This window comes from Molossus molossus, unplaced genomic scaffold (assembly GCF_014108415.1).
Source record: "Molossus molossus isolate mMolMol1 unplaced genomic scaffold, mMolMol1.p scaffold_m16_p_27, whole genome shotgun sequence".
Classification (NCBI taxonomy): Eukaryota; Metazoa; Chordata; class Mammalia; order Chiroptera; family Molossidae; genus Molossus; species Molossus molossus.
This window is the reverse complement of record NW_023425363.1, coordinates 2,024,084-2,050,391: the sequence shown is the minus strand read 5'-3', so window position 1 is coordinate 2,050,391 and position 26,308 is coordinate 2,024,084. Positions and strand designations below refer to the sequence as shown.

At 52.2% G+C, this 26,308-nt stretch overlaps 2 protein-coding genes across 2 annotated transcripts; one reads left to right on the top strand and one right to left on the bottom strand.

The window, feature by feature from the left end:
* The first annotated feature begins 5,914 nt into the window (after positions 1-5,914).
* Positions 5,915-8,850, top strand: MFAP4 (microfibril associated protein 4). Its single transcript, XM_036278371.1, has 6 exons — positions 5,915-5,964; positions 6,193-6,271; positions 6,555-6,709; positions 7,119-7,215; positions 7,293-7,475; positions 7,828-8,850. Exons 1-6 carry the CDS (start codon positions 5,959-5,961, stop codon positions 8,073-8,075), a joined length of 768 nt encoding a protein of 255 aa, XP_036134264.1. The 5' UTR covers positions 5,915-5,958; the 3' UTR covers positions 8,076-8,850.
* Positions 8,851-8,973: 123 nt separating this feature from the next.
* MAPK7 (mitogen-activated protein kinase 7) lies at positions 8,974-14,006 on the bottom strand. The gene is made up of 7 exons (XM_036278370.1): positions 13,876-14,006; positions 13,348-13,584; positions 12,517-12,682; positions 10,798-11,879; positions 10,030-10,688; positions 9,540-9,673; positions 8,974-9,438 (listed from the first exon to the last, which is right to left on the bottom strand). Exons 2-7 carry the CDS (start codon positions 13,577-13,579, stop codon positions 9,285-9,287), a joined length of 2,427 nt encoding a protein of 808 aa, XP_036134263.1. The 5' UTR covers positions 13,580-13,584; positions 13,876-14,006; the 3' UTR covers positions 8,974-9,284.
* Between the last annotated feature and the right edge of the window lie 12,302 nt (positions 14,007-26,308).

The window sequence follows — 26,308 nt, the reverse complement described above, 5'->3', positions numbered from 1 at the left end:
TCCGATTTGGGTGGTCCAACATCCAACTAATAAAATTAGCAGAAGGAGAACAGAGAACATGGAGGGGAAGAAAGCAGCTAGAGGAGAGGTGATAGAGAATTTCCTCAAAACGAGGACACAATCCTCCAGTGTGGAAGGGCCACCAAGTGGCCACACAGTGAAATGGAAAAGACCCACCCAAGGTCTCCTCAAACACCAGGAGGGGGCAGCTGTTTTTCATTAAAGGGCCTTCCAGTACCCTTTCCCCCAACTATGTGCTTGCTTTCATTTGATTGTTTAAAAAAAGAAAACAAAAACTTTTCATCTGTATGTTTCCTTCCCAGTGCACAATATCTGCAGATCTCAGACACTGAAACAAATTCAAGCAGTTAGGTGACATAAACACCAGATGGTGCACAGGATGAAGGTCCTATCTCAACATACCCCAATCCCGAAAGCCTTCAGGGTCGACTCCAAACACTCCAGCCTGGCATTTAGTACCCTCCCCATCTTCAGTCTGCTGCTCCTCTTGACCACACTCTGAGCTCAACTGAACTTGCCCCAAAACTACAAAAAAGTGAGACACCAAATCCCTCATAATTTTCCCCTTTAGAAAGAAAAAAAGATGGGAGGAAGATGTGCTCCTACCACAAAAGACCCTGTGTTGGGCCTTTGCCCTCATGTCAACCACTACCTCTCCTCACCACGGCCTCTCCCACCCCACCCCGCCATCCATCATCCTCTTTTTCACAGCATAAGTCATCATTTTATCCCCTCTGCCCCCAGCTCCAGGAGAGCTGAAAGTTGGTCTGTCTGTCCACTGCTGCCTACACAGGGGCAGGGAGTACCTGGTGCATCCTAGTAGGTGCTTGTTATGGGCTGAAGTGTGTCCCCCAAAAGTCATATGTTGAAGTCCCAACCCCCAGCACCTCAGAATATGACTGTTTGGAGACAGGGCCTTTAAAGAGCTCAGTTTGTTCAAATGAGGCCACTAGAGTGGGTCCTAATCCCAACTGACCCGAGGTCCCCCAGCGCCAACCGGGCCCCAAGGAATACCGCGTTCTTGCCACGCCGATGGCTGAGCAGGCCCAGCGTGCACGCAGCTGTCTTCCGGTCCCTCCACCCTGCCACAGTAGCAGCCTCTGGGGAAGGGCTGGGTCTGGAGAGCTCGGCCATAGTCTTTCTGGCAGACCACCCATCCCTCTAGGAGCCCCCTCTGGCTCGGGCTGGGGACACATCCTTTCCCCTCCTTGAGAGCTCTGTGCTCAGCCTTCTGCAGCTCAGGCTAAAGGTGGGTGATGATCAGAGGTGTAGCCTGGGGTCTTGTCCTCAGCTGTTGTCCCAGACATTCCACTGGGCTTTTAGAAGAACCAAAGACCTTGGCAGGAAAGAAAGGCAGACCCAGCTGTTTTGTTTGTTTTTAAGAGAATTTGAAAGGGACTATTTACTTCAGTGTGTGTATCAAGGAACCCAGCCTGGGCTGTTGAGGCTGCCTGGGACTAGCAGGAGGTGGGGGAGGAAGGGCCAGTGAGGGGTTACGGCAGGAGCTGTAATGGGGGAGGGGCACAGCCATTGCCAAGACTGCAGTCCTGGGTAGGCCTTGAGCCAGCGAGAACTACCCCAACCTCTCTCTTCTCCCATCTCCGGTGTGTGCCTCCCATTGACCAAATCCAGCCAGAAGCCAGGGGCCATGGGAACCTGGTGATGCCCTGGGCACAGAGCAGGGCAGAGCAAGGTGGAATGGAGGGAGAAGGTAGGCAAATGACCCAAGCAAGGCCAATGGGATGGGGTGCTCCCACCTCCTGGAATCTGGCTCTTGACCAGACCTTTGTCCACAGCCCTGTGCAATGAACGTCTTCCTGGCAGACTGTCCCCACCACGAGACCATTCCTTAGGGCCTGTTTCAGAGCTTTGAGCAGTTAGCTCCCCCTCAGCCCTGGTCAAGCTAGTTCTCCAGTCTCTCAGCAACTCCGAGGCCTTGAAGGCCTCCCAACAGTCAGTCCAAGTTGGTGAACATCTTCATCCGTATGAGTTGGGAGTTTTTTCAAACAGGTAACAGGGAGAGCAAATCAGCAGCCAGGAGAGCTCCGAGGCCAAGTTCAGGACCGGGCAGCCGAAGCCAGCACTGCGCCTGCAAAGCCACCTCCAACCAGCCGGAGACCCCTGGAACCCAGATACCTCCGGAATCACCCCAAGAATGGATTTTTCACGCTCCTGCTTCTCTAACCAACACCTCACAAAATGAAACCCAGGGCAGTACATTTGATTGGCTGAACCAAAATCATGTGCCTTCAAACACATTTCAAGGAAGCCTGGGAAAACAAGCACCCCCCTTTCTAATGAGGGGGAACCCCCAACCATGGAAAGAAGTTTCCCAGGCTGGGCAGCCACCAATGCCGACTAAGGCCTTTGTCAGTGTCCGAGCTCCTCCGGTCAGTCTTTGCAGACGCTGACGGACCGCCTCTGGCTGGGCCGCCTTGTTCTCCCCCCGCCCCCGCTCACACCACAGCCAGGGCACAGACACCTGCTCTGCTGCAACCACATACATGGTGTTTCTAAAAACTAATAGGCTGCCCTGGCCAGTTTGGCTCAGCAGTCAGTGTTGGTCCGCGGACCAAAGAGTCGCGGGTTTGATTCCGGTCAAAGGCTCGTACCTTGGTTGCTGTTCTTCCCAGCCCTGGTTGGTGTGGTATAGGAGACAACCAGTCGATGTGTCTCTCACACCCATGTCTTTCTCTCTCTCTCCCTCCCTCCCTCCACTCTATCTTAAAATCAACGGGAAAATATCCTCAGGTGAGGATTAAAACCAGAAAAACTAACAGGCAAGCGCTGGCAGCTGTGGCTGCTGACTGAGCTCATCCCATGCACAGCGAGGCCCGGCCGGGGCACGTGCAAGAGGCAGCAGCGTGGTGGTCCTCGCTCATCAATGTTTCTCTCTCTTGTCCTCTCCCTTCCTCTCTCTCTGAAATCAATAAAAACATATTAAATAAAAAACGAATAGGCAAAATATGATTGACACCTCATTGCTTAAAGTCTTTGATACTTGACTTAGAACACATTTTACTATTTGTTTTGATGACTGATTTTTCATTATTTTCCTTCTTGTAGCCTGTCCTAAAATTAGCTGGCATTTCTATTAGGGTTACATTCAGCAGTGGGTAACAGGAAAAACAACAGAGGCTTAAACCAGATAGTTTCTTTCTCTTCCACATGGAACAGGCCTAGAGGTCAACCCAAAGCTGGCCTTGGGCTCACTCCATGACATTGTAAGAGACCCAGCTCCTCCCAGACCACCCCTCCACCATCCCTGATGGGCTTCATCCTGTGCACGATGGCAGCTTGAGCTCCCACCATCATGCCCAGCACCTGGACAGAGTGCAGACAGAGTGAATGGATACCTACCTTTACGACTGCTGTTTGCATCTTGTTGGCCAAAATTCAGATATGTGGCCTCACCAAGGGAGGCTAGACAGTCAGTCCAGCTAAAACTCAGGATCTTACTACTCGGGACCCAGGGAAGAATGGATAAGGGGCAGGCAACCATCTTTTCTACAGACAAGGACAAAAACCCATTCATGTAAGAACAATCATTGTTTATGATGAAGATAGCTAACATTTAGTAGTTACCAACCATGAGTACTTGAGGTTATGCAATCCTTAGCATACTCCTTTGAAGGAGATAGTTTTAATATCCTTATTTTCACAGAGAAGGGAACCAAGGCACAGAGAGGCTAGGTAACTTGTCTAAGATCACCCAGCCAACACGTGGCACAACCTGGACTTGAATGCAGGCAGCCTGGCTCCAGAACTTTCAGGATATGACACGAGAGGCAACTGCTACCAGCAGTTACAGAAGCAGGCCAACGAGGCCAGCGGGGCTTGTCTAAGGAGTTAGGAAGGGACCTGAGGCAGAGTAGCTTTCTTACTGTGCACCTCTGAATATTTCATTTGTTCATTCTGTAAGAACGAGGCGGTGCGGGGTCTCCAGAAGTGCAGGTTTACTGGGAATCAGCCTGCCGGACTACCTCTAAGGAGAGAGTAGCAACCGGCCTGGCCTGTACAGACTAGTGATTTTTAAACTTAGGGCTGGGCGGGTGATCATTCAGCTGAGGAGACATGGTCATCTTTGATTGGTTGGGCCTGGGGCCTCCTGAGTTCTTGATTGGTCAGGGGCTGGGGTCTCCTGAAACTCATTTTTTTTTTTTTAATGGATTTTATTTATTTATTTATTTATCCTCACCCGAGGACATTTTTCCAATTTTTGTTCAGATAGAGTGGGAGGGAGGGAGAGAGAGAGAGAAACATCAATGTGAAAGGGATACATCGAGTGGCTGCCACCTACACGACCAACCAGGGCCGGGGACAAACTGCAACCGAAGTACATGCCCTTAGCGGGAACCGAACCCGGGTCTCTCCGGACCGCAGGCCAATGCTCTAACCGCTGAGCCCGTTTTTCTTGTCGAGCAACGGGTTGAAGTTTTGGGTGGGTTAGGGTGGTTCAGTCATTCCGTTCCGCCTGACTGGAGTGATAGGTCCAAGCCCTCCGGAATGAGAGGCCATTGGAAAGGTTAAACGATAAGAGTGATGGGTCTTGGTTTCTTGGAATGTGAGGTTTAGGGCAGTAATATGGAAGTTAAAAGCTAACACATTCATCATCAAAGGTCCTTTCATAACACACATCACATTTGCAATGAACTGTCTAATGCCTGTCTGCCACTCCTGGGAGCAGATATTGTATCCCCAGCAGCCAGCACAAAGTACATGCTCAGAAGATATTTGATTTGTGAACGAGGACTTGTGCCAGGCTCTGTGACGGGTGCTGAGAGTGCAGGAATGAGAGACCTACCCTTTGGCACTCATGGCCAAGCAGAGGTGGGCCCACCACTCAGGTGGGCCCCAGAGAACAGAGCAGGCAAGGCAGGGGAAGGCTGGTGGCTAGACTGTATGAGTTACAAGCAAGCGATAAGGCCCTTATGGTATGCCAGACTTCACATTCCTCTCAAGTCCAAGGTGAGAAATTTAGCCTCAGTCTGAGGTGACAGGGAGCCACTGAGGCTGTAAGCAGGTGGTGAGAGCAGAGGCAGTGTTCGGGCAGCCTGTGAAGAAGCAGGGAGACCCATGAAGAGGCTGGACAAGCACCCTGGTGAGAGGGCTCGGCCAGAGGACCGAGTGACAAAAGGAACACCCGGTCCTAGGGATGGTTGAGGCAGACAGGATCGCACCTTGGCTCCGTGGGGCCCAGAAGGGAAGAGGTGGGCTTTCGAGGCCTGAGGCGGGGGAACAGCACAATGGCTGAGTGGCCTAGAGGGGAATCTGATGTTGGATGGGGCCAAAGTGAGGAGTTTGAAAACAGAAAGGGGGATGGTGAAGTGAAAAAACAAAGAGGTACTATGTTTGGGTGAGTGAGCAGACGATCCCTGGGGGACTCTGGGAGGGGGAGAGGGGGCTGGAGAGGGGCCCTGGCTTGAACTGCAGCAGACAGCAGTTGGACGCCTGCAAGCCGTGCTCATGGCTTAGAAATGTCCCAGCCCTGCCAGGAGCCTGCCTGGCCCCTGCTGCCTCTTCACCCGCCCCACCCCGGCCTGGCCGACATCAGGAGCTCTGAAGCTGATCCCCCTACGCACCCCGTGGGCCTCCCCTCCTCAGAACCCAGGCATACTCACCCCCCCACCACCCTTCAGCCTGCCCTCAATAGCCAATGACACACAGCCAGGGAAGGAGAGGAGAAAAATAAAACCATCTTCTGGGCTGAGCCAGTGAGAGTTAATGTCTGCAGTACTTTGCCCCTGACAGGCCTAATGAGACACAGGTGGTCCCCTGGCTCCAGCAGATGCTGGTTCAGTGCCCAGGATGGGGAGAGGGGGGTTCTGCAGTTCCAGGGGGTGGGGCTGGGGCCACTGGCTGGGGCCCAGCACATAACTCTGGGCGGCTGCAGTCTGGGGCAGCAGACACCCAGCCGCTCTGAGCCGAACTGGCAGCATGAAGGTACGGGGCCCTGGGTGGGGGAGAGCCCTGTGTGGACCCCGAGCAGAGACAGACAAGCACATGGGCTCGCATGGTCCAGCTAAAGCTCTAAGAGGGCACTGAGCCGTCCCCAAGAGCGGGGTTCCTGGCAGCAGGCAGTGTGTGTGTTGGGACAAGTGCAGAGAAAGCAGAAGGGCTCTGGGGCTGGAGGGAAGGACTGTGTTGAGGTGACTGGTTTCCTGCCACCAGGCCCTCCTGGCCCTGCCGCTGCTGCTGCTTCTCTTCGCTCCCTTCTGCGCCCCCCAGGCCTCCGGGATCCGGGGAGATGGTAAGCAGCACGTTTGCAAATGCAGCCCGGCCAGCAGGCTGGGCATAGAAAGGCTCTGAGCTGCCGTTTCCTGGGAGTCAGCCAGCTCTGCAGGACTGGAGCTCCCGCTCCACAGAAGGGGTCAGGTGGATGGGACGATCTTTGAGCATTCCTACTGTCCAAGAAACCTTGCAGTCTCTTGTGACACAGTACCCTGCCCCCGGGGATGGAGGCAAATTGTGGGGTGCCGAGGTGAGTTATGCCTTAGCCCCCTTCTCCTCACCCTCCCACCCCCACCCCCCAGCTCTAGAGAAGGCCTGTCTCCAGCAGCCCCTGGACTGCGATGACATCTATGCCCAGGGCTACCAGGCGGACGGCGTGTATCTCATCTACCCCCTGGGCCCCAGCGTGCCTGTGCCTGTCTTCTGTGACATGACCACCGAGGGCGGGAAGTGGACGGTGAGTGGAGGGGAACAGAAGCTGTTTTAGTCCCAGAGCGTGACCAGGCTTCACCCCTGGAAGTCTTTGTTCATCTCTAAATTGGGGATAGCAATACCCAGGGCACATAATCCTCACAATAACCCTGGGAGGAACGTACCTTTTATAGATAAGTAACTGAAGCCCAGAGAGGTGAGGGAACTCACTCAACGTCACACAGCCAGCATAGGACACCTACTCGTGTTTGAACACCCTCCTAACCTCTTCCCTGCACTCAGTAGCTGTTCCCTGAAGGGTGCCAGCATGCGCTTGGCTTTAGACCCCCAGCTCAGTCCTTTAATAAACCAGCTCAGCACCACAGGATCCATACCTGGGTGAGGCCCCTGCCCACTGGACCCTTGAAAATCCAGGCCTGTCATCTCTGCTCCAGGTTTTCCAGAAGAGATTCAATGGCTCAGTGAGTTTCTTCCGGGGCTGGAACGACTACAAGCTAGGCTTCGGCCGTGCAGACGGGGAATACTGGCTGGGTAAGGTGGGGCCCAGGCAGGCTGGGGGCTGCCCCGGGGCCAGGTCCTTGCTGACCAGCTGCCCCTCCTCTCCTCAGGGCTGCAGAACCTGCACCTTCTGACACTGAAGCAGAAGTACGAACTGCGAGTGGACTTGGAGGACTTTGAGAACAACACAGCCTATGCCAAGTACGCCGACTTCTCCATCTCGCCCAATGCAGTCAGTGCTGAAGAGGATGGCTACTCCCTCTACGTGGCGGGCTTTGAGGACGGCGGGGCAGGTATCCCCCTCCTGATGGACTGAGGAAATGTGGGGGGAAAGGCAGGGCTGGCCTTGCCCAGCTTGGTCCCTGACCCCCTCCTGGTCTGGAAGGGTCATGGCTGGCTCCCAGCGGGCTTGGGCCTCAGCCCTGGGGAGAAGCCATGCCCACCCCCTCCAGGCAGCCAGAGGAGCAGCTGTTTCTCTTCACTGCAGAAGCACAGCTACCCGACATCTGGCTCCGGAAGGGTGCCCCATCCTGCCAGGCTAACACGAAAGCCCTCACAGCATCACCACTACTGCTGTCACCCCCTCCTGGCAAGCTCAGGGCTCAGACCCCTGCTTCAGCAACTCATACCCTTCTTCTCTGCCAGGAGACTCCCTGTCTTACCACAGCGGCCAGAAGTTCTCCACCTTCGACCGGGACCAGGACCTCTTTGTGCAGAACTGCGCTGCCCTCTCCTCCGGGGCCTTCTGGTTCCGAAGCTGCCATTTCGCCAACCTCAACGGCTTTTACCTGGGCGGCTCCCACCTCTCCTATGCCAACGGCATCAACTGGGCGCAGTGGAAGGGCTTCTATTACTCCCTCAAGCGCACTGAGATGAAAATACGCCGGGCCTGAGGGGCTGGCCCCATCAAGCCCCAAAGCTCCCCTGGCTGCTCCTCGGCTCCATGAGTGCTCCCCCTGCTGTGCCTGTGCCCCCCACCCCCAGTCTGCTCTACAGCTCTAGCGCCTGCTTCTCACAGGGGACTTGATGGCTCTAGCTCCAGCTAACTGTCACACCCGGGCGCCCACCTCAAAGCCAGGTCTCCGCTCCCCTTCACCTGAGGCTGTCTGCCAACCAGCTTCCCAGGCCTCCTCTGAGAGGCTGGGCTCCACAGGACTGAGCTGCCTCCTCCCTGTACCAACTGTGGAGAGCCAGGCTGCTCTCCCAGGCTGCAGGCTCCTTTGCCACCAGAGCCAGCCTCCTCACCGTGGGCTCATTTGCTTGAGGCCAGTCTGGCATGCCAATCTGATCAACACCAAGTATGCCAGACCACCTGCGTGTGGCCACTACTACCATGCCCCAGCAACCCCCTGGCTGTTCTCAGAATCTCTCCTCCTTCACCTTCCTCCCACCAACTTATTCGCTAGTGGTAAGCACCATGGACCCCCTAACCCCATCTCACTATCATACTCAGCTCCCCCCACCCCGTGTCTCAGGCCCCCAAAGCTCAATGCCAAAACTGTATTCCATCACAGCTACTGCATGCCATCTGAAAACAGCCACGATCAAGGTAGGCATAGATGAGGTCCTCCCACCTACCCTAGGGTTGAAGTATGACCATGTGAGGGGCAGAGGACAACTTCTGCGAGGCTGGAAGCAGGTGGGGAGTGGAGGTCTCAATAAACCTCAGGACTGAGTCAAGTGACTTTGGCTGTTGTGCACACAATTACATTTGTTTGGCCCCCAAAGGTGAAGTCTGGCTCCTCCCCATTTCCCTACTGACAGCACACTCTGGAAAAGATACCTGGAATTAGGTGCTAGAGGGAACCTTATTATTTCACAGGCCTCATTTCGATGGCAAAAAGAACGACTAATAATAAAATTACACAATAAAAATATAATACTGAAAAGGATCACCCGGGGAATAGGGGTTTTCTGATCCTGTCACTGCTCGGTGGTGGCTCAGGTGGCTACTTAAGGCTGCAGGGTGGGTCTGAGATGAACCTGTAGAATAATCCCAAGCCAAGCTCCCCCTGCTGGGCCAGAGGTTCCAGCCCTTGAGAATGCTCCTGTAGGCCTTGAAGCTGGATCTTCCCCTGGCACCAAGGCACAGGCTATGGGCCTCAGGGCTCCTGGAGGTCAGGCAGGTCAGCCAGCAGCATCGGGGAATCCATCTGGATTTCACGCTGCAGAGACTCAATGTCCGAAGGGTTCATGCCATGGCCCTCGAGCCAGTCCGCAAGCAGGGAGGCTGAGAGTGAGGCTGAGTCTGTCTGACTGCAGGGGAAAGGGAAGCAGGGAGAGTTGTTAGCTGAGGCAAGCTCCTCCTGCACCAGGAACCCATAGTTCATTCTAGAAGTTAGGTCCAGCCAACTTACCCATCCTGTGGCCCATCAGCCACGCCCATGTCAAAAGACTGGTTTAGGAATTCCTCCAGGTCAAAGCCAACACCATAACCAGCCCCACTGCCCTTTGGAGTGCCCGAGAACACTGGGGGCAAAGGGTCCTCCACCTGTAGGGCATAATGGCAGGTCAGAATGCAGGCACCACCAGAGCAGAATGAGGTCTGCAGGAACCCCTATACTGATCCCACTCAAGGCTCTGCCCGGATACCTGTGGGGACAGCGCCAGCCTCAACGATCACTGCGAGGTCAGGCGCTTCCCAGGAAGCCTCCCTGTTCTCTCAGCAACCTGGTCCCCAGCGCTAAGGTCCTTCCATGAGCAAGGGCAGAAGTTCAGAGAAAATGCACTATCTGCTGCTCAGTTTTCATGGAACAAGACACACCACCAAACTGCAAGGACTTCCCAAATCCATTTTTCCCTGGGCCCAGATCTAGGTGTCCTCACAGCCTGGGCTTCTCCTCTCACCTGAGACTTGGACAGCTGCTGGGTCACCAGGTTGACATCAGGTGACTCTGAGGTGGAGGGCTGAGGGGGCCCCCTGGGATCTGGAGGGGGTGGGCCAGATGGGAAGTAAGGCAGAATACCCAGGGTGCTGGAACCAGGTATCCCAGGGGGTGGCACAAGCGACTGGGGGCCCAGGAGGCTGGAAGTGGTGGTGGTCTGGAGTGGAGCGTGGCCAGGGACAGGCCCAGGTGGGCCAGCAGGGCCAGGGGGTGGGCAGGCAGGCTGTGGTGCAGGACCAGGGGTGGAGCCTGCAGGCTGCAGTGGTGGTCCAGTGGGTTGGGCTACAGGGCCAGCAGGACTGGTGGGCTGGGCTGAAGGAGGTTTTGTTACTGTGGCATGGGCTGGTACAGGGGTGGGGGCTGGGGGCTGGGCCATGCGAGTCCAGCGCTCCAGCAGGCTGCGATCATTGTCACTGAGCACCAGTCCAGCCAGGGGATCGGTGGAGGGGCCCCCAGAGGCCCCAGTCCCTCGTTCCTTGCGCTCCCGCTCCTGCCGCCGCTTTTCCCGCTCCTTTGCTCGCTCCTGCCGCCTCCGCCGCTTCTCTTCCCTCTCCCGCTGGCGCTCCTGGGCTGTCACTGGCTTCCGAGGCTCAGGCGCTTCTAAGGGGGCACTGGGGCCATCTACAGGGAAGTTGGACAGGGGAAAGGTAAGAGCCTGTGACCCTGTCTAAGCCCAGGGTCCCTCTTCTGCCACCCTATTCCCCAGTCAGCAGCTGCTTCTGTAAGGCACCTCTGAGCCGGCTCCGTAAGGACTTGAGCAGGGCAGCTTTGAGGGCCGCCTTGGTGTTGTCTGAGATGGCACCCTCCCTCTTTGGAGGGGCTGGTTCACTGGCCAAGGAGAGGGGTGGCTGCAAGGTCATATCAATGGTGTCGGGTGCAGGGCCAGGGCACGGCAATGGGGCTGGCGGAGGTGACTCCATGGCACAGTCCCCACTGGGAGCCCAGGAACTGGGCATCTCAATGTCAGGGCAGCTAGGCTCACTGGCCACAGGCTGGAGAGAAGGCTGGAAGCGTATCTGTTGGCGGATGCCCTCACGCCGTGCATGAAAGTCCTCAATCTCAGCCACAATGGCCTCCTTAATCCGCTCCCGGGTGAGAGCTTCTCGGTCAAAGGCAAAGTCAAAGGGTGGGGCACAGTCAGGCTCATCATCAGGGTCATGGTACTTGGCCAGGAAGGGGTGGCGAAGGGCAGCAGCTGCTGAGATGCGGGCACTAGGCTCAAAACGCAGCATTCGCCCCAGCAGTGAGAGGGCCTGGCGGTCAGCACCTGGGTACACTGTCTCCCAGGGCACAGGCTGGCGTGGTGGCAGACTCTGGATATATGCCCGTACCCTTTCGGCCCCCACAGCCTGAATCACAGCTGGCGATGGGGTACCCAACACCATCATGATCAGCTGCAACTGATGCACATAGTTTTTGCCTGGGAAGAGCTGGCGCCTGGCCAGCATCTCACCAAAGATGCAGCCCACAGACCACAGGTCAATCGCCTGCGTATACTCATGCAGTGAAAGCATGAGCTCAGGGGCACGGTACCAGCGTGTGGCCACATATTCGGTCATGAAGTACTGATGCTCAGCAGGTGAGGTGCACAGGCCCCGTGCCATGCCAAAGTCACCGATCTTGAGCTCACAGTTTTCATTCACCAACAAGTTAGAGGGCTTGAGGTCACGGTGGATGACCTGAGCTGAGTGCATGTACTTGAGGCCCCGTAGCAGCTGGTACAGAAAGTAGCGCACGTGCTCCAGTGTGAGAGGCTGCGAGGAATGGATGATCTGGTGCAGGTCGCTCTCCATCAGATCCAGGACCACATAACTAGAAGGGACAGGGGAGAGAGGCGTGGGCTGTCTTGCCCACACTCCAGTCCCAACCTCACCATGCCCCTCCTGACTCCAGACGCATAATGGCCTTACCCTCAGATTCTGTAGGGGGTCAACTGCATGGTATGAAGATTCTAGAGTCTCTACAACTTTTCCATGAACTTAAGTGAAGTTAAATCCCTTTTCTCTCCAGATCTATTTCCTCATCAGAGAAAAGAGGTTGGACTAAACCAGGGCTGGCCAATAGGTTTAGTTTGGAAGTCATCTCCATTGTTTGGTAGTGACTGCTTGAAAGGCTATGATGAAAACTGTGGTATCTTGTCCATTTTCTGTAGGAAAGTGTTTTGTGATTGATTAGTAATGTCTGCTATGGGAAAAGGAGGATGTGGTTATAATATGAGTGTCCTATGTTTACCATCCTATATTACTGAGATTCTCTAAAATTCTAACACTTGTACCCTTCTTGAGGAATCACAGTTGTCCCTGGCAGAGTCCTAGGGGAACCAGTGGTGCTGGAACTGTGGGATTTTCCTTACACTAGATTCAGCTGTCCTTCCAGAACTTTGGCAATACAGTCCCAGCCTTCAGAAAAGGTCCCAATTCTGCCTCCCGCTCCCAACCCCACTCCTTACACAGATTTGAATTCGCCATAGGGCACAGTGGGCCTCAGGATGTCCTTGATGGCAATGATGTTGTCATGCTTGAAGTGTTTGAGGATCTTTAGCTCCCTGAGGGTCCGCTTGGCATTAGTCACCACATCAAAAGCATTCGGGATCTTCTTAATGGCCACCTGCTGGCCTGGGGAGCAGAGAAAAGACAAATACTATAAGGTACCTTGGGGCAGCTGCAGAGTGGCACAAAGCCCCATTCAACACCTCTCATCTAGGATGCAAATACCACCTACCATATACTGAATAACAGCTACTACATACTGAGTACCTGCTAATGCCAAGCCCTGTGCTAAGCACTTTATAGACATTATCAGATTTTCCCTTCATATCTATCTTCTGAGACAGGGACTAACAGCTGAAAGTTAGAGGTGAGGAAATCCTGTCTCAGTAATTTTTGGAGGGTTGCATGATTAGTTAGTGGTAAGGTCTAGACTCTGTAATGCCTGTGCTCCCAACCACTCTCTACATCTCAGACCTCATTCATCCCACCACCAATTCCTTGCACCAGTCTCAGCTCCAGAACACATTTCTCTTTTAGAAACCCAGGACAGGATCTCCAGTCTGGTCTAATTGGGATTGTCATTTTTCTAAGGAGGAAGTAGGCTGATGTGCTGGCAAAACCACCATGCCATAGTTTCTGAGAACTGTCCCCAACACAGAGCCTGGCACCCAGATGGCACATAACCAATGTTTGTTGACAAACCAGAATTTGCATCCCAGCCTTCCTTCCCGGCTGTTTGAGATGGGGCAGCTTTCTCACATGTGTGAGCGGTACACCACAGTGAAGCTCACCGGTGAGACGACGGCGTGCAGAGGACACCACACCGTAGGCTCCGTTGCCTATGGTCTCGATGATCTCGTACTCGTCCCCCACGTCAAAGGTCACATCGAAGGAGCGGGCTTTAAGCAGGGCCAGGTTCTTGGCTGCTACAGAGGCAGCGGTGTTGGCGGGTTCCACCTTCACTGGCCCGGGGGGCTCCCCAGAGCCGTCCTCGCCGTCTTCCTCCTTCAGGGGCTCGGCCATGGCGGCTGTGTGGATACGCTGGTGAGGAGGGGCCCGCCCCGCCACGGACCTCAGTTTCCCCGCTGTGAGGCTGGGGAGCAGGACCAGGGAATTTCTAAGTTCCCTCAGCCGATGGAGACCGGGTAGGAGACAAAAGAGAGTGGCTGGCACGGAGTGGACGTCCCACACCCGGGACTCGGAGCCCAGGGCTCAGGTCCGAGTGGAACGCAGGGTCGGAGGTGGGGGAGGTGCCACAAGGCGCGGTCCAGGAAGAAAGGGAGGGGCGGGGCACTTCGCTTTCCTCGGTCTACACTCACCGAATCGCGCCCACCCGAGCTTCCTCGGGGCTTTCGGAGGTCCCCGGGACTCCCCGGCCTCCCGTCCCAAAGGAGGGGGACACCGACAGTCGCTGGCTCACTCGTTCAAGGCCGCCGCCACCTCCTCAACGTCGTGCTGTATCCCGCGGGTCCCTCCTCCGCCCCGCCTCCCAAGACCACGTTCCTCCAGCCTCTGACCAATCGCTGGGAGGTTTCTGCGGAGGTTCCCACCCCTCTGCTTGTTTCGCCCAATCCGAGACCACTACCGAGGAAGCTACGCCTCTGCCCACCCCCCCCTTCCCGCGCGCGCAGCTGTCCAGCTCTCCGGCGGGAGCCGCCCAAAGTGCGCTCGGCTGTCGGTAGGGGTGTGCTCGGGACCAAGGGTAGTTCTCCAACGCATGCGCACTGGTAGCCCCAGGCACCACTTGAATGGAAGGCCACGCCCCCCTGCGTGCTCCGGCTCAGACTAACCCTAGTCGCCGGCCGTTCGCAGCTAGCGTTGGGACCCCCGAGGGGCTGAGACACCTGGAACTTCCCCTGGCGGCCGGTTCTCGAAATCCCCCTCTTAATTTAGGTCCCTCTTCCTTTATCAGCTCCCGGCGCTCGGGGGATGGTGTCCCACCATTTTCCCTATGGGTCTCAGGAGGCCGACTCGGGACATATCATCCCCGATGGAGGGTAGTCCATCATGTTCAAACGCAGTTCCCGGTCCTCCGGGATTCTAGAGCGTCCAGCCAGAAGCCGCCACTGACTTCCGGTGGCTGGTCCCCCCCCACGGTTTCCGGCGTCTCTGGGCCTCAGCTTGCTATTCCTCGGCCCCCAGCGCTCCCCGTGTGTGGCTCTGTCCCACGAGCGCGGGCCTTCGGGCGGCGGCGGGGTGGCGGGGCGGCGGGGTGGCGGGCAGGGCCGAGGAGCCTCTGGCCCCCCGAGGTGCCCTCGCGTCACCCGAGCCCAGGGGCAGCCAGCCTTGGAAGCCAGGGACCCCGAGCCACTCCGCCGCCCGAAGTTTTCGTTCGTACAGCGAATGTTTACATATAAATAAAGAATTCTACTTTGCAGAAGTTCATTTACCCGGGTAGAATCTGGACCTCCCTCACCGCGACGAACGAGGGCCGACTGCAGCAAGCACCGGCCTCCGAGGCTCGGTGCGGGGCACGCGGGGCGGCGCGGGGGCGGCGCGAGCGCAGGGGCCGCTCGGCGGGCGCTCGGCGCGGGCTGTGCGGGAGGCTCTGGGGTCGGGAACCCAGAGATGGCTGTGTCGCACCGAGTGGAGAGAGGAGGAAGGGTGGGGAGACAGGTGGACTGAGGGTGTGGCAGGCGAGAACGCAGGCTCTGTGGTTCTTTGCCCTGAACAGGGACCGGTCGGGGGGCCTCGCAGTTAGTGTGAGTGCCCAGGGCGGGTTTATCCCTCACCGCGCAGACTGGTGGTGAAGAGCGGGTCCGAGCCGAAGTGAATTCTGGTGAGCTATACACTTAAAAAAAGTTTGTTTATATTCCCCATTATTGTGTTTTTGGTTTTTACTTTTACCTAAAACATGCATACAGAACGTTCCACTAATTATCACAAACTTAATACGCCATTGTATTGAATTCAGATGGAAAACAAAAAACAAATTACCAGCCCTTCAGAAGACCTGTTTTTGCAGTGATAGTTTTTGTTAACTCTTTTCCATACTTTTATTTTTGCACTGAATTTTAAGTTTTATTGGGATCCATACATTGTGGTAGGAACTACATTTTAAAAAACTCAACATCAGGAAAAATATATTTAGTAGTATTCATCAGTATAGTATTAGATCAAATAGCTATATAGCATGTAGATGCATAAAGGTCATAAGGGCCTCCTGAGTTAAGGTTGAACCACAAAATTTGTTCCCGATTATCCTGACAGCATAACAAAAAGCCAAGTTATCTGTTACATGATTGAACATAAATAAAGAAAACATGCTCGTTTTCTGTCACTGAGGTCTGAAAACATTTTTTTTGAATGGCTTTTCTTTAAGTGATACAGTAGACTATCTTCCCCAACTGTGAAATAAGTATGTGCAATACAAGGCCCGTGGTGTCCTCCAGTGTAAGTACAGGGCATACAAAAAGACACACAAGCACATCTTTCAGGGAACAAAGTGGACAGCTGTGTGATGGTTCTGTCTGATCCAGGAATAAAACAAAATATCAGAAGAAACTAAAAACTGTGTCCTTTAAATTCTTCTCTATAAATATTTCGACTAGGCTGAGTATACAAGTTACGGACTTCAACATTCTCTGGCAAAAACTTCCTGGTTCTCACTTTTCATCCATCATGAGCTGCTTTGCTCTACCCCTGCTAGGCCTTGACTGTCCTGGAAAAGTCATCAATTACTTAACTGTGTTCAGGTCCTGTGGACAGTCTTCAGTCATCAACTTCCTGAGCTCTGCTGCATTTGACACAACTTACCATTTCTTTAACAAAATTCTGTTTCACATGGTTCACAAAGTTTAAGTGGAAAATCTTGGTCCCACCCCAGGTGGCCACTTTTATCATTTCTTACTGGAAGTAAGAAACAACCAATACAAATCAACACAAACAAATACAAACACACATTCTTATCCACCTCCCCTTTAATATACACAAGGTAGCATATAGTTTTCCTGAAGATCAGTAAGTATCAATAACCAGAGAGGTCTCACTTTTTTTTAATAACAGCTGTTTTGAGATATAATTCACATACTCTAAAACTTCAATAGTGTATAATTCAGTGTTTTTAAGTATGTTGACAGAGTTGTGTAACCATCACCACTACCTAATTTTAAGATATTTTTATCATCCCAAAAAAGAAACCCATTCATAATCACTCCTTATTTCCCCTCACTCAGCCCCTGGCAACCACTGGTGTACTTCCTGTCTCTGTGGATTTGCCTATTCTGGACATTCCATATAAATGGACTCTTACAATATGTCTTACTTCGTTCACTTAGCATAATATTTTCAAGGTTCATCCTTATAGCATGTACCAGCTTTATTCCTATTTAAGACCCAATATATTAACATTGTTTGGGTATACCACATTTCATGATGGACATTTAGGTTGTTTCTACCTTTTGGCTATTAAGAATAACAATGCTGTGAGCATTCATGTACAAGTTTTTGTGTGGACATGTTTTTATTGGATACATACCTAAGAGTGGGATTGCTGAATAATATGATAAACTTTATGTTTAATTTTTGAGTAACTGCCAAACTGTTTTCCAGTGGCTGCACCATTTACTACCTGCCCAGCAATCAGTGTTCAAGGATTGTGATTTCTCCACATCCTCACCAACAATTGTTATTTTCCTTTTATTTTTTTCAGTTATAGCCATCCTAGTGGGTGTGAAGTGGTATGTCTTTTTGGTTTTGTTGACATTTTCCTAATGACTGATGATGTTGAACATCTTTTCATGTGCTTATTGGCCATTTATCTTCTTTTGGGAAATGTCTATTCAAATCCTTTCTTCATTTTTTATTGCATTGTTTGCCTTTTTATTGTTGAGTTGTAAGCGTTCTTCATATATTCTGGTTATAAGCCCATTATCAAATATATGATTTACAAATATTTATTCCCATACTGTGGGTTGTCTTTTCACTTTCTTGATGGTATCATTTGAAGCACAAAGTTTTTAATTGCAATGAATGTCATTTTATTTTATATTTGTCACTTGTGCTTTTGATGTTAAAACTAAGAAATCACCTTATTCTTTTTTACAGTTGCATGGTATCCCTTTGTTAGTATAATCTAACCAACACCATATAGGTAGACATTTAGATTAGCTCAAATTTTTTGTTCTTGCGAACAGTGCTGCAATAAAATGATCTTGAATGCACAATTTTGCACACTGCAACTGTATGTGTAGGGTGAATGCCCAGAAGTGGGAGTGCCAAGTTAAAGAATATTGCATTTGTAATTTTAACAGTGTCAAATTTCAGTCCTTAGAAATAGTACCAATTTAGACTCCCACCAGGAATGTAAGGGAATGATTCACACAATGCTTTATAAAGCTTGGAATTTTTTTACCTAGGTTAAAAATGGGGAGATATCTAAAATAAATATTGAATTCTGGTTTCTTTCAGAAAAGGGAAAGGTCTGTCAACATCAGACTTCCATTCCCATATGACAGTAATGAATTGTACCTGAGCAGCACCCCACCGCTGGAAGGGCACGGGCTCTGCAGGTCACCACATGCTTGACCCCTGCCTACTGGCCTCCCCAGCACAGTCCAGGTGTTGGATGCCATTTATCATTGTACTTGCACCACTGTGTGCTACATATTGTAAGAACTGGGGAAACAAAGGAGGCTGAGAGGAGGTATGTTGAAAGAGAGGAAGAGGGGGAGAGAGAGAGAGAGAGAGAGAGAGAGAGAGAGAGAGCGAGCGCATATTTCTTTTCTTTGTGAGAATGAGGACTATCGCATTTATTATATACAAATATGCTGCCTGGCTGGTGTGGCTCAGCAGTTAGAGCGTTGGCCTGCGGGCCAATGAGTCGCAGGTTCAATTCCTGCCAAGGGCTTGTACTTTGGTTTCGGTTTGTCCCTGGCCCTGGTCGAAGTCTTGCGGGAGGCAGCCAGTCAATGTGTCCCTCTCAGGTCTATGCTTCTCTCTCTCTCTCTCTCTCTCTCTCTCTCTCTCTCTCTCTCTCTCTCTCTCTCTCTTCCTCCCACTATATCTGATGATAAATGGGAAAATATCCTCGGGTGAGAATTCAAACAAACAAACAAACATTCTGCCTGGCGCCGTGGGCTCCTGGGAGCCTCTGAAGATTTTTGAGTAGGGAAACACCCTTCAGAGTTGCCTTCCTGAAAAATATTTTCGGCAAATAGCATGGAGGGTGTACTTTAGGGGGAATGGCTGGAGGCAAGGAAGAGATTACTGTGACAGTCCAGATGACAGCCCTAATGGGGGTCTGGACTGAGCAGTGGCAAGAGGAATACAGAGCATGGATCCTTGAAAGAGGTATGTGGAGGGAGGTAAGTGCAGGAGGTGTTGATGGTATCAGTTTTGGGGTAGATAGTGGAGATGTCACCAAGATGGGGACCCTGGAAGAGAACCAGGTTGGGCGGCAGGTGATGAGCTCAGTAGCAGATGTTTTAAGTATCGTTTAGTCACTTCCTATCACATGGTGATCCCCATCTCTGAGCCAAGCCCCGGAGGTCTTGATGAGCCAGACCTTGCTGGTTGGGCTGTTTTATGAATTCGAGAAAGGATAGCTAGGAAAGCACCCGGCACAGGGCCTGCCCTTCAGGAGTGCTGGACCAGCTACCATTACCCACATGGACTCCCCACGACCTGGAGGCCTCGAGTAGTCGCTGTCATGGTTTACAGCTGAGAAAATGGGTTCTTTGGGAGGGGGAGAGTGACAGACACAAGGCCACAAAGTATGGGTGTGGGGTGGGCTGCCTCTGCCTCCAGCACTCCTTGTATGCAGTTCCCGAACTGAACATGAAGACACTCCTCTGACACAGGCGGCCAGCGTGAGAGTCTGTTCCGTGAGTGGCAGGGCATCTGGGCAGGGGAAAGCCCGTGGCTTGCACCCACTTCTGCCGAGGACAATGACCTGCTCTACCTGCTCGCTGGCTTCTGGGGGTCCACTCCTGCTGGGCAAGCCACTGTCAGTCTGCAGAGGGCAGTGTGCCCCCCCTTCCTCAACTGGCCCACCCACTCCTGCTCTTGGTGCCACCTACTGGACAGGGTGGCCTATGGACACAGCAGACAGGATGCTCCCTCCCAAGAAGGGGGCCCGTTTAACAAAGGAATCTGCCAAAGACCCTGCCTGTTCTCAGTGGGGGCATTTTAGGCACCAGTGTAACAGATTGGCAAGGAGAGTTTGGCAACAAGAACTCACCACACAGATGAGGACTGAGTTGTGATCCCCTCAGCTTGGGTAAGCCTCAGTCCTCTCTAAATCTGCTCTTCTGGGAAATGAGGGTAGTGATCTATTGCCCCGTCATGCAGGAAGGAGTCTCCCCAAGACTGAAATAGGGAGTTGGTCTAAATTATAACTGGTTCTAGGCCTCATTTGAACTTGGGTCCTGCTATCAAACACACAAATGGCAGGGGCTGGGAGTGGGCAGACTCAGCAGGCTGGAGGGAGCAGTGGAGTGGGGGAGTATGGCAAGCCAGGGCGACATCTCCCTGTCCTTAACCTGGAATGATCAGTTAAGACTGCATCGGGCTGCAAGTAACAGAAACCTACCAACCATAGCTTAAACACATGAAAGTTTATTTTTCTCTCATAAGAAATCCAAAGGACTTTGTTGATCTTGGTTCAGCTGCTCAGTAATGCTCGTCAGGGACTAAGGCTCTGTCTTTCTGCTTTGCCATCATCCTAATGACATTTTGTCTTTCTTTTTTTTTTTTTTTTTATCCTCACCCATGGACATTTTTCCATTTTTTGTTCAGATAGAGTGAGGAGGGAGAGAGAGAGAGAAACATTGATGTGAAAGGGACACATCGAGTGGTTGCCACCCGCACGACCAACCAGGGCCGGGGACAAACTGCAACCGAGGTACGTGCCCTTAGTGGGAACTGAACCCAGGTCTCTCTGGACCGCAGGCCGACACTTTAACCGCTGAGCCAAATCGGCCAGGGCTGACATTTGGTCTTTCTTAACTCAGGGGTGCAAGATGGCTGCGGTACTCCAGCCATCACATTCATGCTCCAGGCATGATCGAGGAGGGAGAAGGACAAGGTGCTATATCTGTCCTCTATCATCACGGGAGCAAACCAAAGACATGCAGTTACATCTCCCTAGGACTATGTCACATGGCCACCACCAGCTGCAAGGGAGGCCCAGAAATAAAGTGCCTGGGTAGGCATTGTCCCCCAAATCAGGGTTTGTGAGGAAGGAATAAGTGAAGAAAAGACTGAGTAGGTCGCTCACAGGTAAAAGGCAAAGCCTGAACTATTGGTCAAGAGAGCAGGTGGGAGGTGCCCTAGTGCCCAAGACTAAGATGGGTGATCCCCTTCTAGGAGACCCTGAAGGCTGGCAGCTAGTGGGAGTTGAGGGGGAGGGCAGATTCCCCAACCTAGGGTCCATCTTCTCCCCAGTACACTCTCCTCATCTCTCTCAGCCCTGGGGGCTCCCATGCTCTTTCCAAAAGGTGGCAGGTGCCAAGGCTTCACTCGGTCCAGAGCCTAGTTGTCTCCCAGGTGACAAGCAGTATGGCCAGGGGTGGGTGAGGCAGGTACTGGCTGGCAGCTTCAGCCTGCCCCTCTGTTCTCCACCCAGCCCTGCTAGCCCACCAGGCCACAGACAGTGATGCCATGACATGCCTGCCCACTGGCACAGTCACATCACAGTGCTCACAGGCACACAGTCCACTCAGGTCACAGAAACAAGGACGTGCTTGCACCCACACAGGAGTGCACGCAATACAGGGGCATTGCTGTGCACACACATGCACAATATTTTCACATACAGATTTGCACAAACATGCACAGAGGTTTGCCTGGGTGTGTACACGGGCACATGCACGCACACAGGAACAACACACAGGGACACATACAGATACACAAACTGTTGGGACATACACTCTGGAACACACACCCCTTTTCTCCCCTCCTCCACTGCTTCTACTTGGTCTGTTTTTGCCTCGGCACACAGTGACCAAGACAGCCTTCACCCCCTGAGGACAAGAGGAAGGGACCATGGTGGCAGTGCTTAACCTGGAGAGACCAAGGCCTGCTGAGACAGAAGCAGAGCTCATAACTCCCAGACCTGGGGAGCCGGGAGGGGCTCAAGGGGAGCGCTGCCTGGGACCCAGCAACCAGGCAGTGCAGCTTGATGGCAGGGCAGACCTGCCCACAGGACACAGGATGTGGCAGAGGCAGGCCTCCCAGCACTCACCACGCCATGGCTCAGTCCAGCCAGCAACATTTGCATGCCAGTGTCCGACAGGAGAGGGACTACCCTAAGGCCAGCCTGTGAGTTGAGTGTGGTTTGGGTGGAGGGGACAGCGGGAAACCTGTTAGAAAGTGGCTGTCCCTGGCTTCTAGAGGCCTGGGCAGGTGGGCTGAGTTCATGGCCAGATGGCTCCAGCTTGGGGCCAACTGTGTATTTGTTTTTGTTTTTTTAAATGGTGCTCTGTGTTTTATTGTTCTATTTCTTTTTTCTTTTTTTTTGTATTTTTTAAAAAAATCCTCACCAGAGGATATTTTTCCATTTATTTTCAGACAGCGTAGGAGGGAGGGAGAGAGAGAGAGGAAGGGAGAGATAGATAGAAACATCGATTTGAGAGAGATACATCTATTGGCTGCCTCCTGCACGGCCCATACTGGGGATCGAGCCTGAAACCCGGGCATGTGCTCTGATCAGAAATCGAACCAGGACCTCTCAGTCCATGGGACGAGGCTCAATCCCCTGAGCCACACAGGCTGGGCAGAGAGAGAAACATTGATGCAAAAGAGACACATCGACTGGCTGCCTCCTGTATGACCCCGACCAGGGCCAGGGACTGAACCCAAGGTATGTGCCCTTGACCAGAATCAAACCCACGACTCTTTTTTTTTTTTTTTTAATTCTCACCCAAAGACATTTTTGCATTTTATCTTCAGATAGAGCAGGAGGGAGAGAGGGAGAAAGAGAGAGAAAAACATCCATGTGAGAGAGACACATCGAGTGGTTGCCGCCCACATGACCCCAACCAGGGTTGGAGACAAACTGTAACCGAGGTACGTGCCCTTAGCGGGAACCAAACCTGGAACTCTGGTCCGCAGGCCGATGCTCTAACCGCTGAGCCAAACTGGCCGGGGCGAACCCACGAATCTTTGATCCATGGGCCGATGCTCTAACCGCTGAGCCAAACCAGCCAGGGCTATTTTTGCTTTAAAAAAATTTTTTTCTTTATTGATTTTAGAGAGAGAGGAAGGGAGAGGGATAGAGGAATGGAAACATCAATGAGAGAACATCGATTGGCTGCCTCCTGCGTGTCTCCACTGGGGATAAGGCCCACAACCTGGGCATGTGCCCTGATTGGAAATCCAACTGGTGACCTCTTAGTTCATGGGTCGATGCTCAACCACTGAGCCACACTGGCCGGGTGGCCACCTGTGGTTTTTTGGAGAGCCTCTGCTCACCCTGCTCCCATCATCCAGCACACCCAGGCCAGCTGCAGAGCTGAGTGGGGAGGTCGGTGAGGTCTTGTTGTAGTGCCTGGACTTCCACCGTCAGCGCTGCGGTCCTTTATATTCCCAGTAGCTAAGCAAACACAGAGGCAACATGGCCCTTCCCAGAACATCCCCGAGGCCTGCCTGTGCTTGCCTGGGGACCCAGGACAGAGACTCTCATCACTCTCTGTTCTCAGAACAATCCCAGGTCTGCAAGGGAGACTGACACAAGATGAATGTCGTCATGGATGTCAACCATGTGGCCTCATGCCTTTCCTGATTTCCCCTCCTCCATGTCTTCGACCCTTCTCTGGAATGTTGGAATCTTGAATCTTGACCAGGGGCCCTCTCCTCACTCTGCTCCTTCTCCTCAAATCTGCACTGACCACTGTCAACCCTGCTTCAGCCCAGCCCTCTCCTCCGAGATCCAGATCCAACGCCAAGTGCTCCTCAGACATCTCCCGGTGGATACCCCACAGGCCCTCCAATTCCTGTGACTATACTCACCAACTCCCCCCATTCCAGGCCCTTCTTAGTAAATGGCACCTCCATCCCAGCCAGGCACCTGGAACTCAACCTCTCCTCCAACCTCCAACTCCAAAGCAGGGCCCAAGTCCAAATTGTTAGTTCACCCAACAGTACCGAACACCTACTATGTGCCAGCACTGTTCCAGGTGCTGGGGATTCCACAGTGAATAAGACAGACACATATCTCTGCCCAGAGGAACTCAGATTTTGGTTGGAGGAAAGCAACAAGAGAAATCACTGTTACACAGTGTCTGAGAAGGTGATGAGCACCATGCAGAAAAGTAAAGCAGGGAAGGAGATGCGACATGCTGATGGGGGGATGGCTATCATTTTAAATAGGATGCTCAGAGAAGAATGACAGAGATGGTGACATTGGAGCAAGGACTTGATGGAAGAGAGGGAATGAGCCCTGTGGAGAGATTTGAGGAAATAGCATTCTGGGAAGAGGAAACAAAAGTGCAAAGGCCCTGTTGTGGGGAGTGTGTCTGGTGTGTTTGAGAAACAGCAAAGAAACAGTGGCTGGAGCAGAGTGAGTGGGGAAGACCAGATAGGAGAAGTACCATTTTTACTGCCAACTATCTAATCCCAGCCACCATAATTTCTCACCGGGACTATTGCCGTCACCTCCTACCATTCTCTTGACTTCTCTTGCTCCTATAATCTATTCTCTGCTCAGCAGCCAGGGTGATGTTTTGAAAAATTCAGATCAGATCATGTCCCTATGATAGTATCCCCATCTAATGAAAAAAATCCATCACCCAGGTCTGCAAGGCCTCATTCATGAAGATTGAAGAGATGTAGCAGGATAGCAAAAAGCTAGGAAAATCCCTGGGCAAGTGGAATGGGGAAACCGAGACAAGAAAATTAAACACAGCCAACAGTTTGGGCAGCTTGCAATCAACTTATGAATTGTAAGATTTTATCTTCTCCAACTAAAGATACTTGAGAGCAAATGGTTAATAATGTCTCCTCCCTGGCCTGGGAAAATGGAGAGCAAGACCCAGATAATGCCATTTGGGCCAGCAAAACCCAAGGACAAATATCACTTGGGGGTGTTAGGGAGGAAAGATAGCTACCAGGGCAGGAAAGAGAGGAAGGGGAAAAGAAGGGAGAGTTTATCTCATCCATGGAACAAAGAAGTCAGCTATCATAGGACTTGCCAAACAAGATGACCAGATGTATGTACAAACATTCCAAGATAAGCCACAACAATGTAGAAGGGGACTTTGAAGTCTAGTCTGCTACCCAAAATATCCAGCAGGGGAGATTTGAAACTTATAGGGGAAGGGTACAAAACCCATCGAACCCCACTGGGTGGGGCGCTCAGACTAGCTGGGTTGCCCGCTTGTGCTTTATGCCAAGTGTATTCTTAATAAATGTGCTTGCTTTTTGCTTCAGTGCTGCTGTCAGTCATCTGAAATCTTTCTTAGGAGATTGACAAGAGCCAAGGAGGGGACAGCCCTACCTCTCTGACTCAGGGGGCTGTTTGGTAAGAGAGATGGAGGAGGTGGCAGTCAATGAAGGGACCAGCTTCTCTGAGGCTGAGTCCAGAGTGTGACAGCAATTGCAGCTCATTTGGTTTCCTGTGAGATCACCCTTTTCACTCATCTGTGACCTGCCCCGTGCCTGGTTTCCTCTGATCTGCTGGAAAGCCCAGAGGAAATGGCTAAAGGGTGTGTGCAGATCCAGGGTCACTTGGGGCTGGGCTATGGGGTGGTGGTGGGGTTGGTATGGATCTTGCTCTGAATATCCCAGGACGGGGGAATGGCCATGAGGGAGGCTCCCTAGCAAGGATTGGGGGTGAGGGGAGGCATAATCAAGCGATAAGCCTTCCAGAAGCAGTGTGGACCTCACCTTCTCTCTTGCATGGCTCCTACAGGCAGGGCTGCCAGATAAAATCCAGGATGCCCATTTCAATTTGAATTTCACAGAAACATAATTTTTTAGTTATGTATGTCCCAAATATTGCATGCATCCCATACTTCCATTTGCTGTATCTGACAACCCTACCTGGATGAGCACATCTGCTTTCTCACTGGCCTCCCAGTTACCCCCTGGCCCCACATAGTGGCTAGAGAGACCCTGTTAAAACCCAATTGCTTCACAACTTTTCTCTGTTTTGCTTCAAAACCCTCCAGCCACTCGGAGACCTTGGGTGATCTGGGCCTGGTGAGCTCTCTAAACCCATCTCCTACCCCAGTGGTCTGCTGTAAAGTGGTTCTCTGAAAAAATAAAACATAAAAAATCAAAAACCCTGACTTTAGCATTTTTGGATTTCTGTGGTGTAATATTCCCCCCACTTCAAGCCACCAACATGACATCACTAAAGGCAGAGTTGTACACAGTTGCCTCCTGTGAGCCAGTGCAAGCAGGCTCCAGTCTGCCTTTCTGTTCCTCAAATATATTCCACCTTAGCACCTTTGTCTGGAATTGCTCACCCCAGATCTTTGCATGACTCATCCCTTTGTTAGATAGGACAAGAGTCTGAAGGTGTGGGCCATTCTCACTAAATGCTATTTTTGCTGAATGTTAAAATATAGCATAGCATTTTTCAGACCAGCTGTGAATAGGATGAGCTTGACAGGAACCTAACCTGATAAGTGTAACAAACTGAAATCAATGTGCAATTGACCAAATAGTGTATAGAAACAATGGCTAAACCTCCCTTCTGGGAGACAGAGCTCTGAATATGAATCCTGTCTCCATTGCTTGCTTCAAGTAAATAAAACTACTGTGTGACTACCATGTCTTATTTGTGAATAGAGCACCCCAAGCAGCAAA

Excerpts from the sequence above, each read along its gene's own strand:
- MFAP4 (XM_036278371.1), top strand. Across the intron at positions 7,216-7,292 it reads AGACGGGGAATACTGGCTGG|GGCTGCAGAACCTGCACCTT; the intron begins GTAAGGTGGGGC and ends TCCTCTCCTCAG. Across the intron at positions 7,476-7,827 it reads CTTTGAGGACGGCGGGGCAG|GAGACTCCCTGTCTTACCAC; the intron begins GTATCCCCCTCC and ends CTTCTCTGCCAG.
- MAPK7 (XM_036278370.1), bottom strand. The coding sequence starts at position 13,579 with ATGGCCGAGCCCCTGAAGGAGGAAGACGGCGAGGACGGCTCTGGGGAG. Across the intron at positions 11,880-12,516 it reads TATGGCGAATTCAAATCTGT|TTATGTGGTCCTGGATCTGA; the intron begins GTAAGGAGTGGG and ends TGTCCCTTCTAG. Across the intron at positions 9,439-9,539 it reads GCTGATGGGCCACAGGATGG|TCAGACAGACTCAGCCTCAC; the intron begins GTAAGTTGGCTG and ends TTTCCCCTGCAG.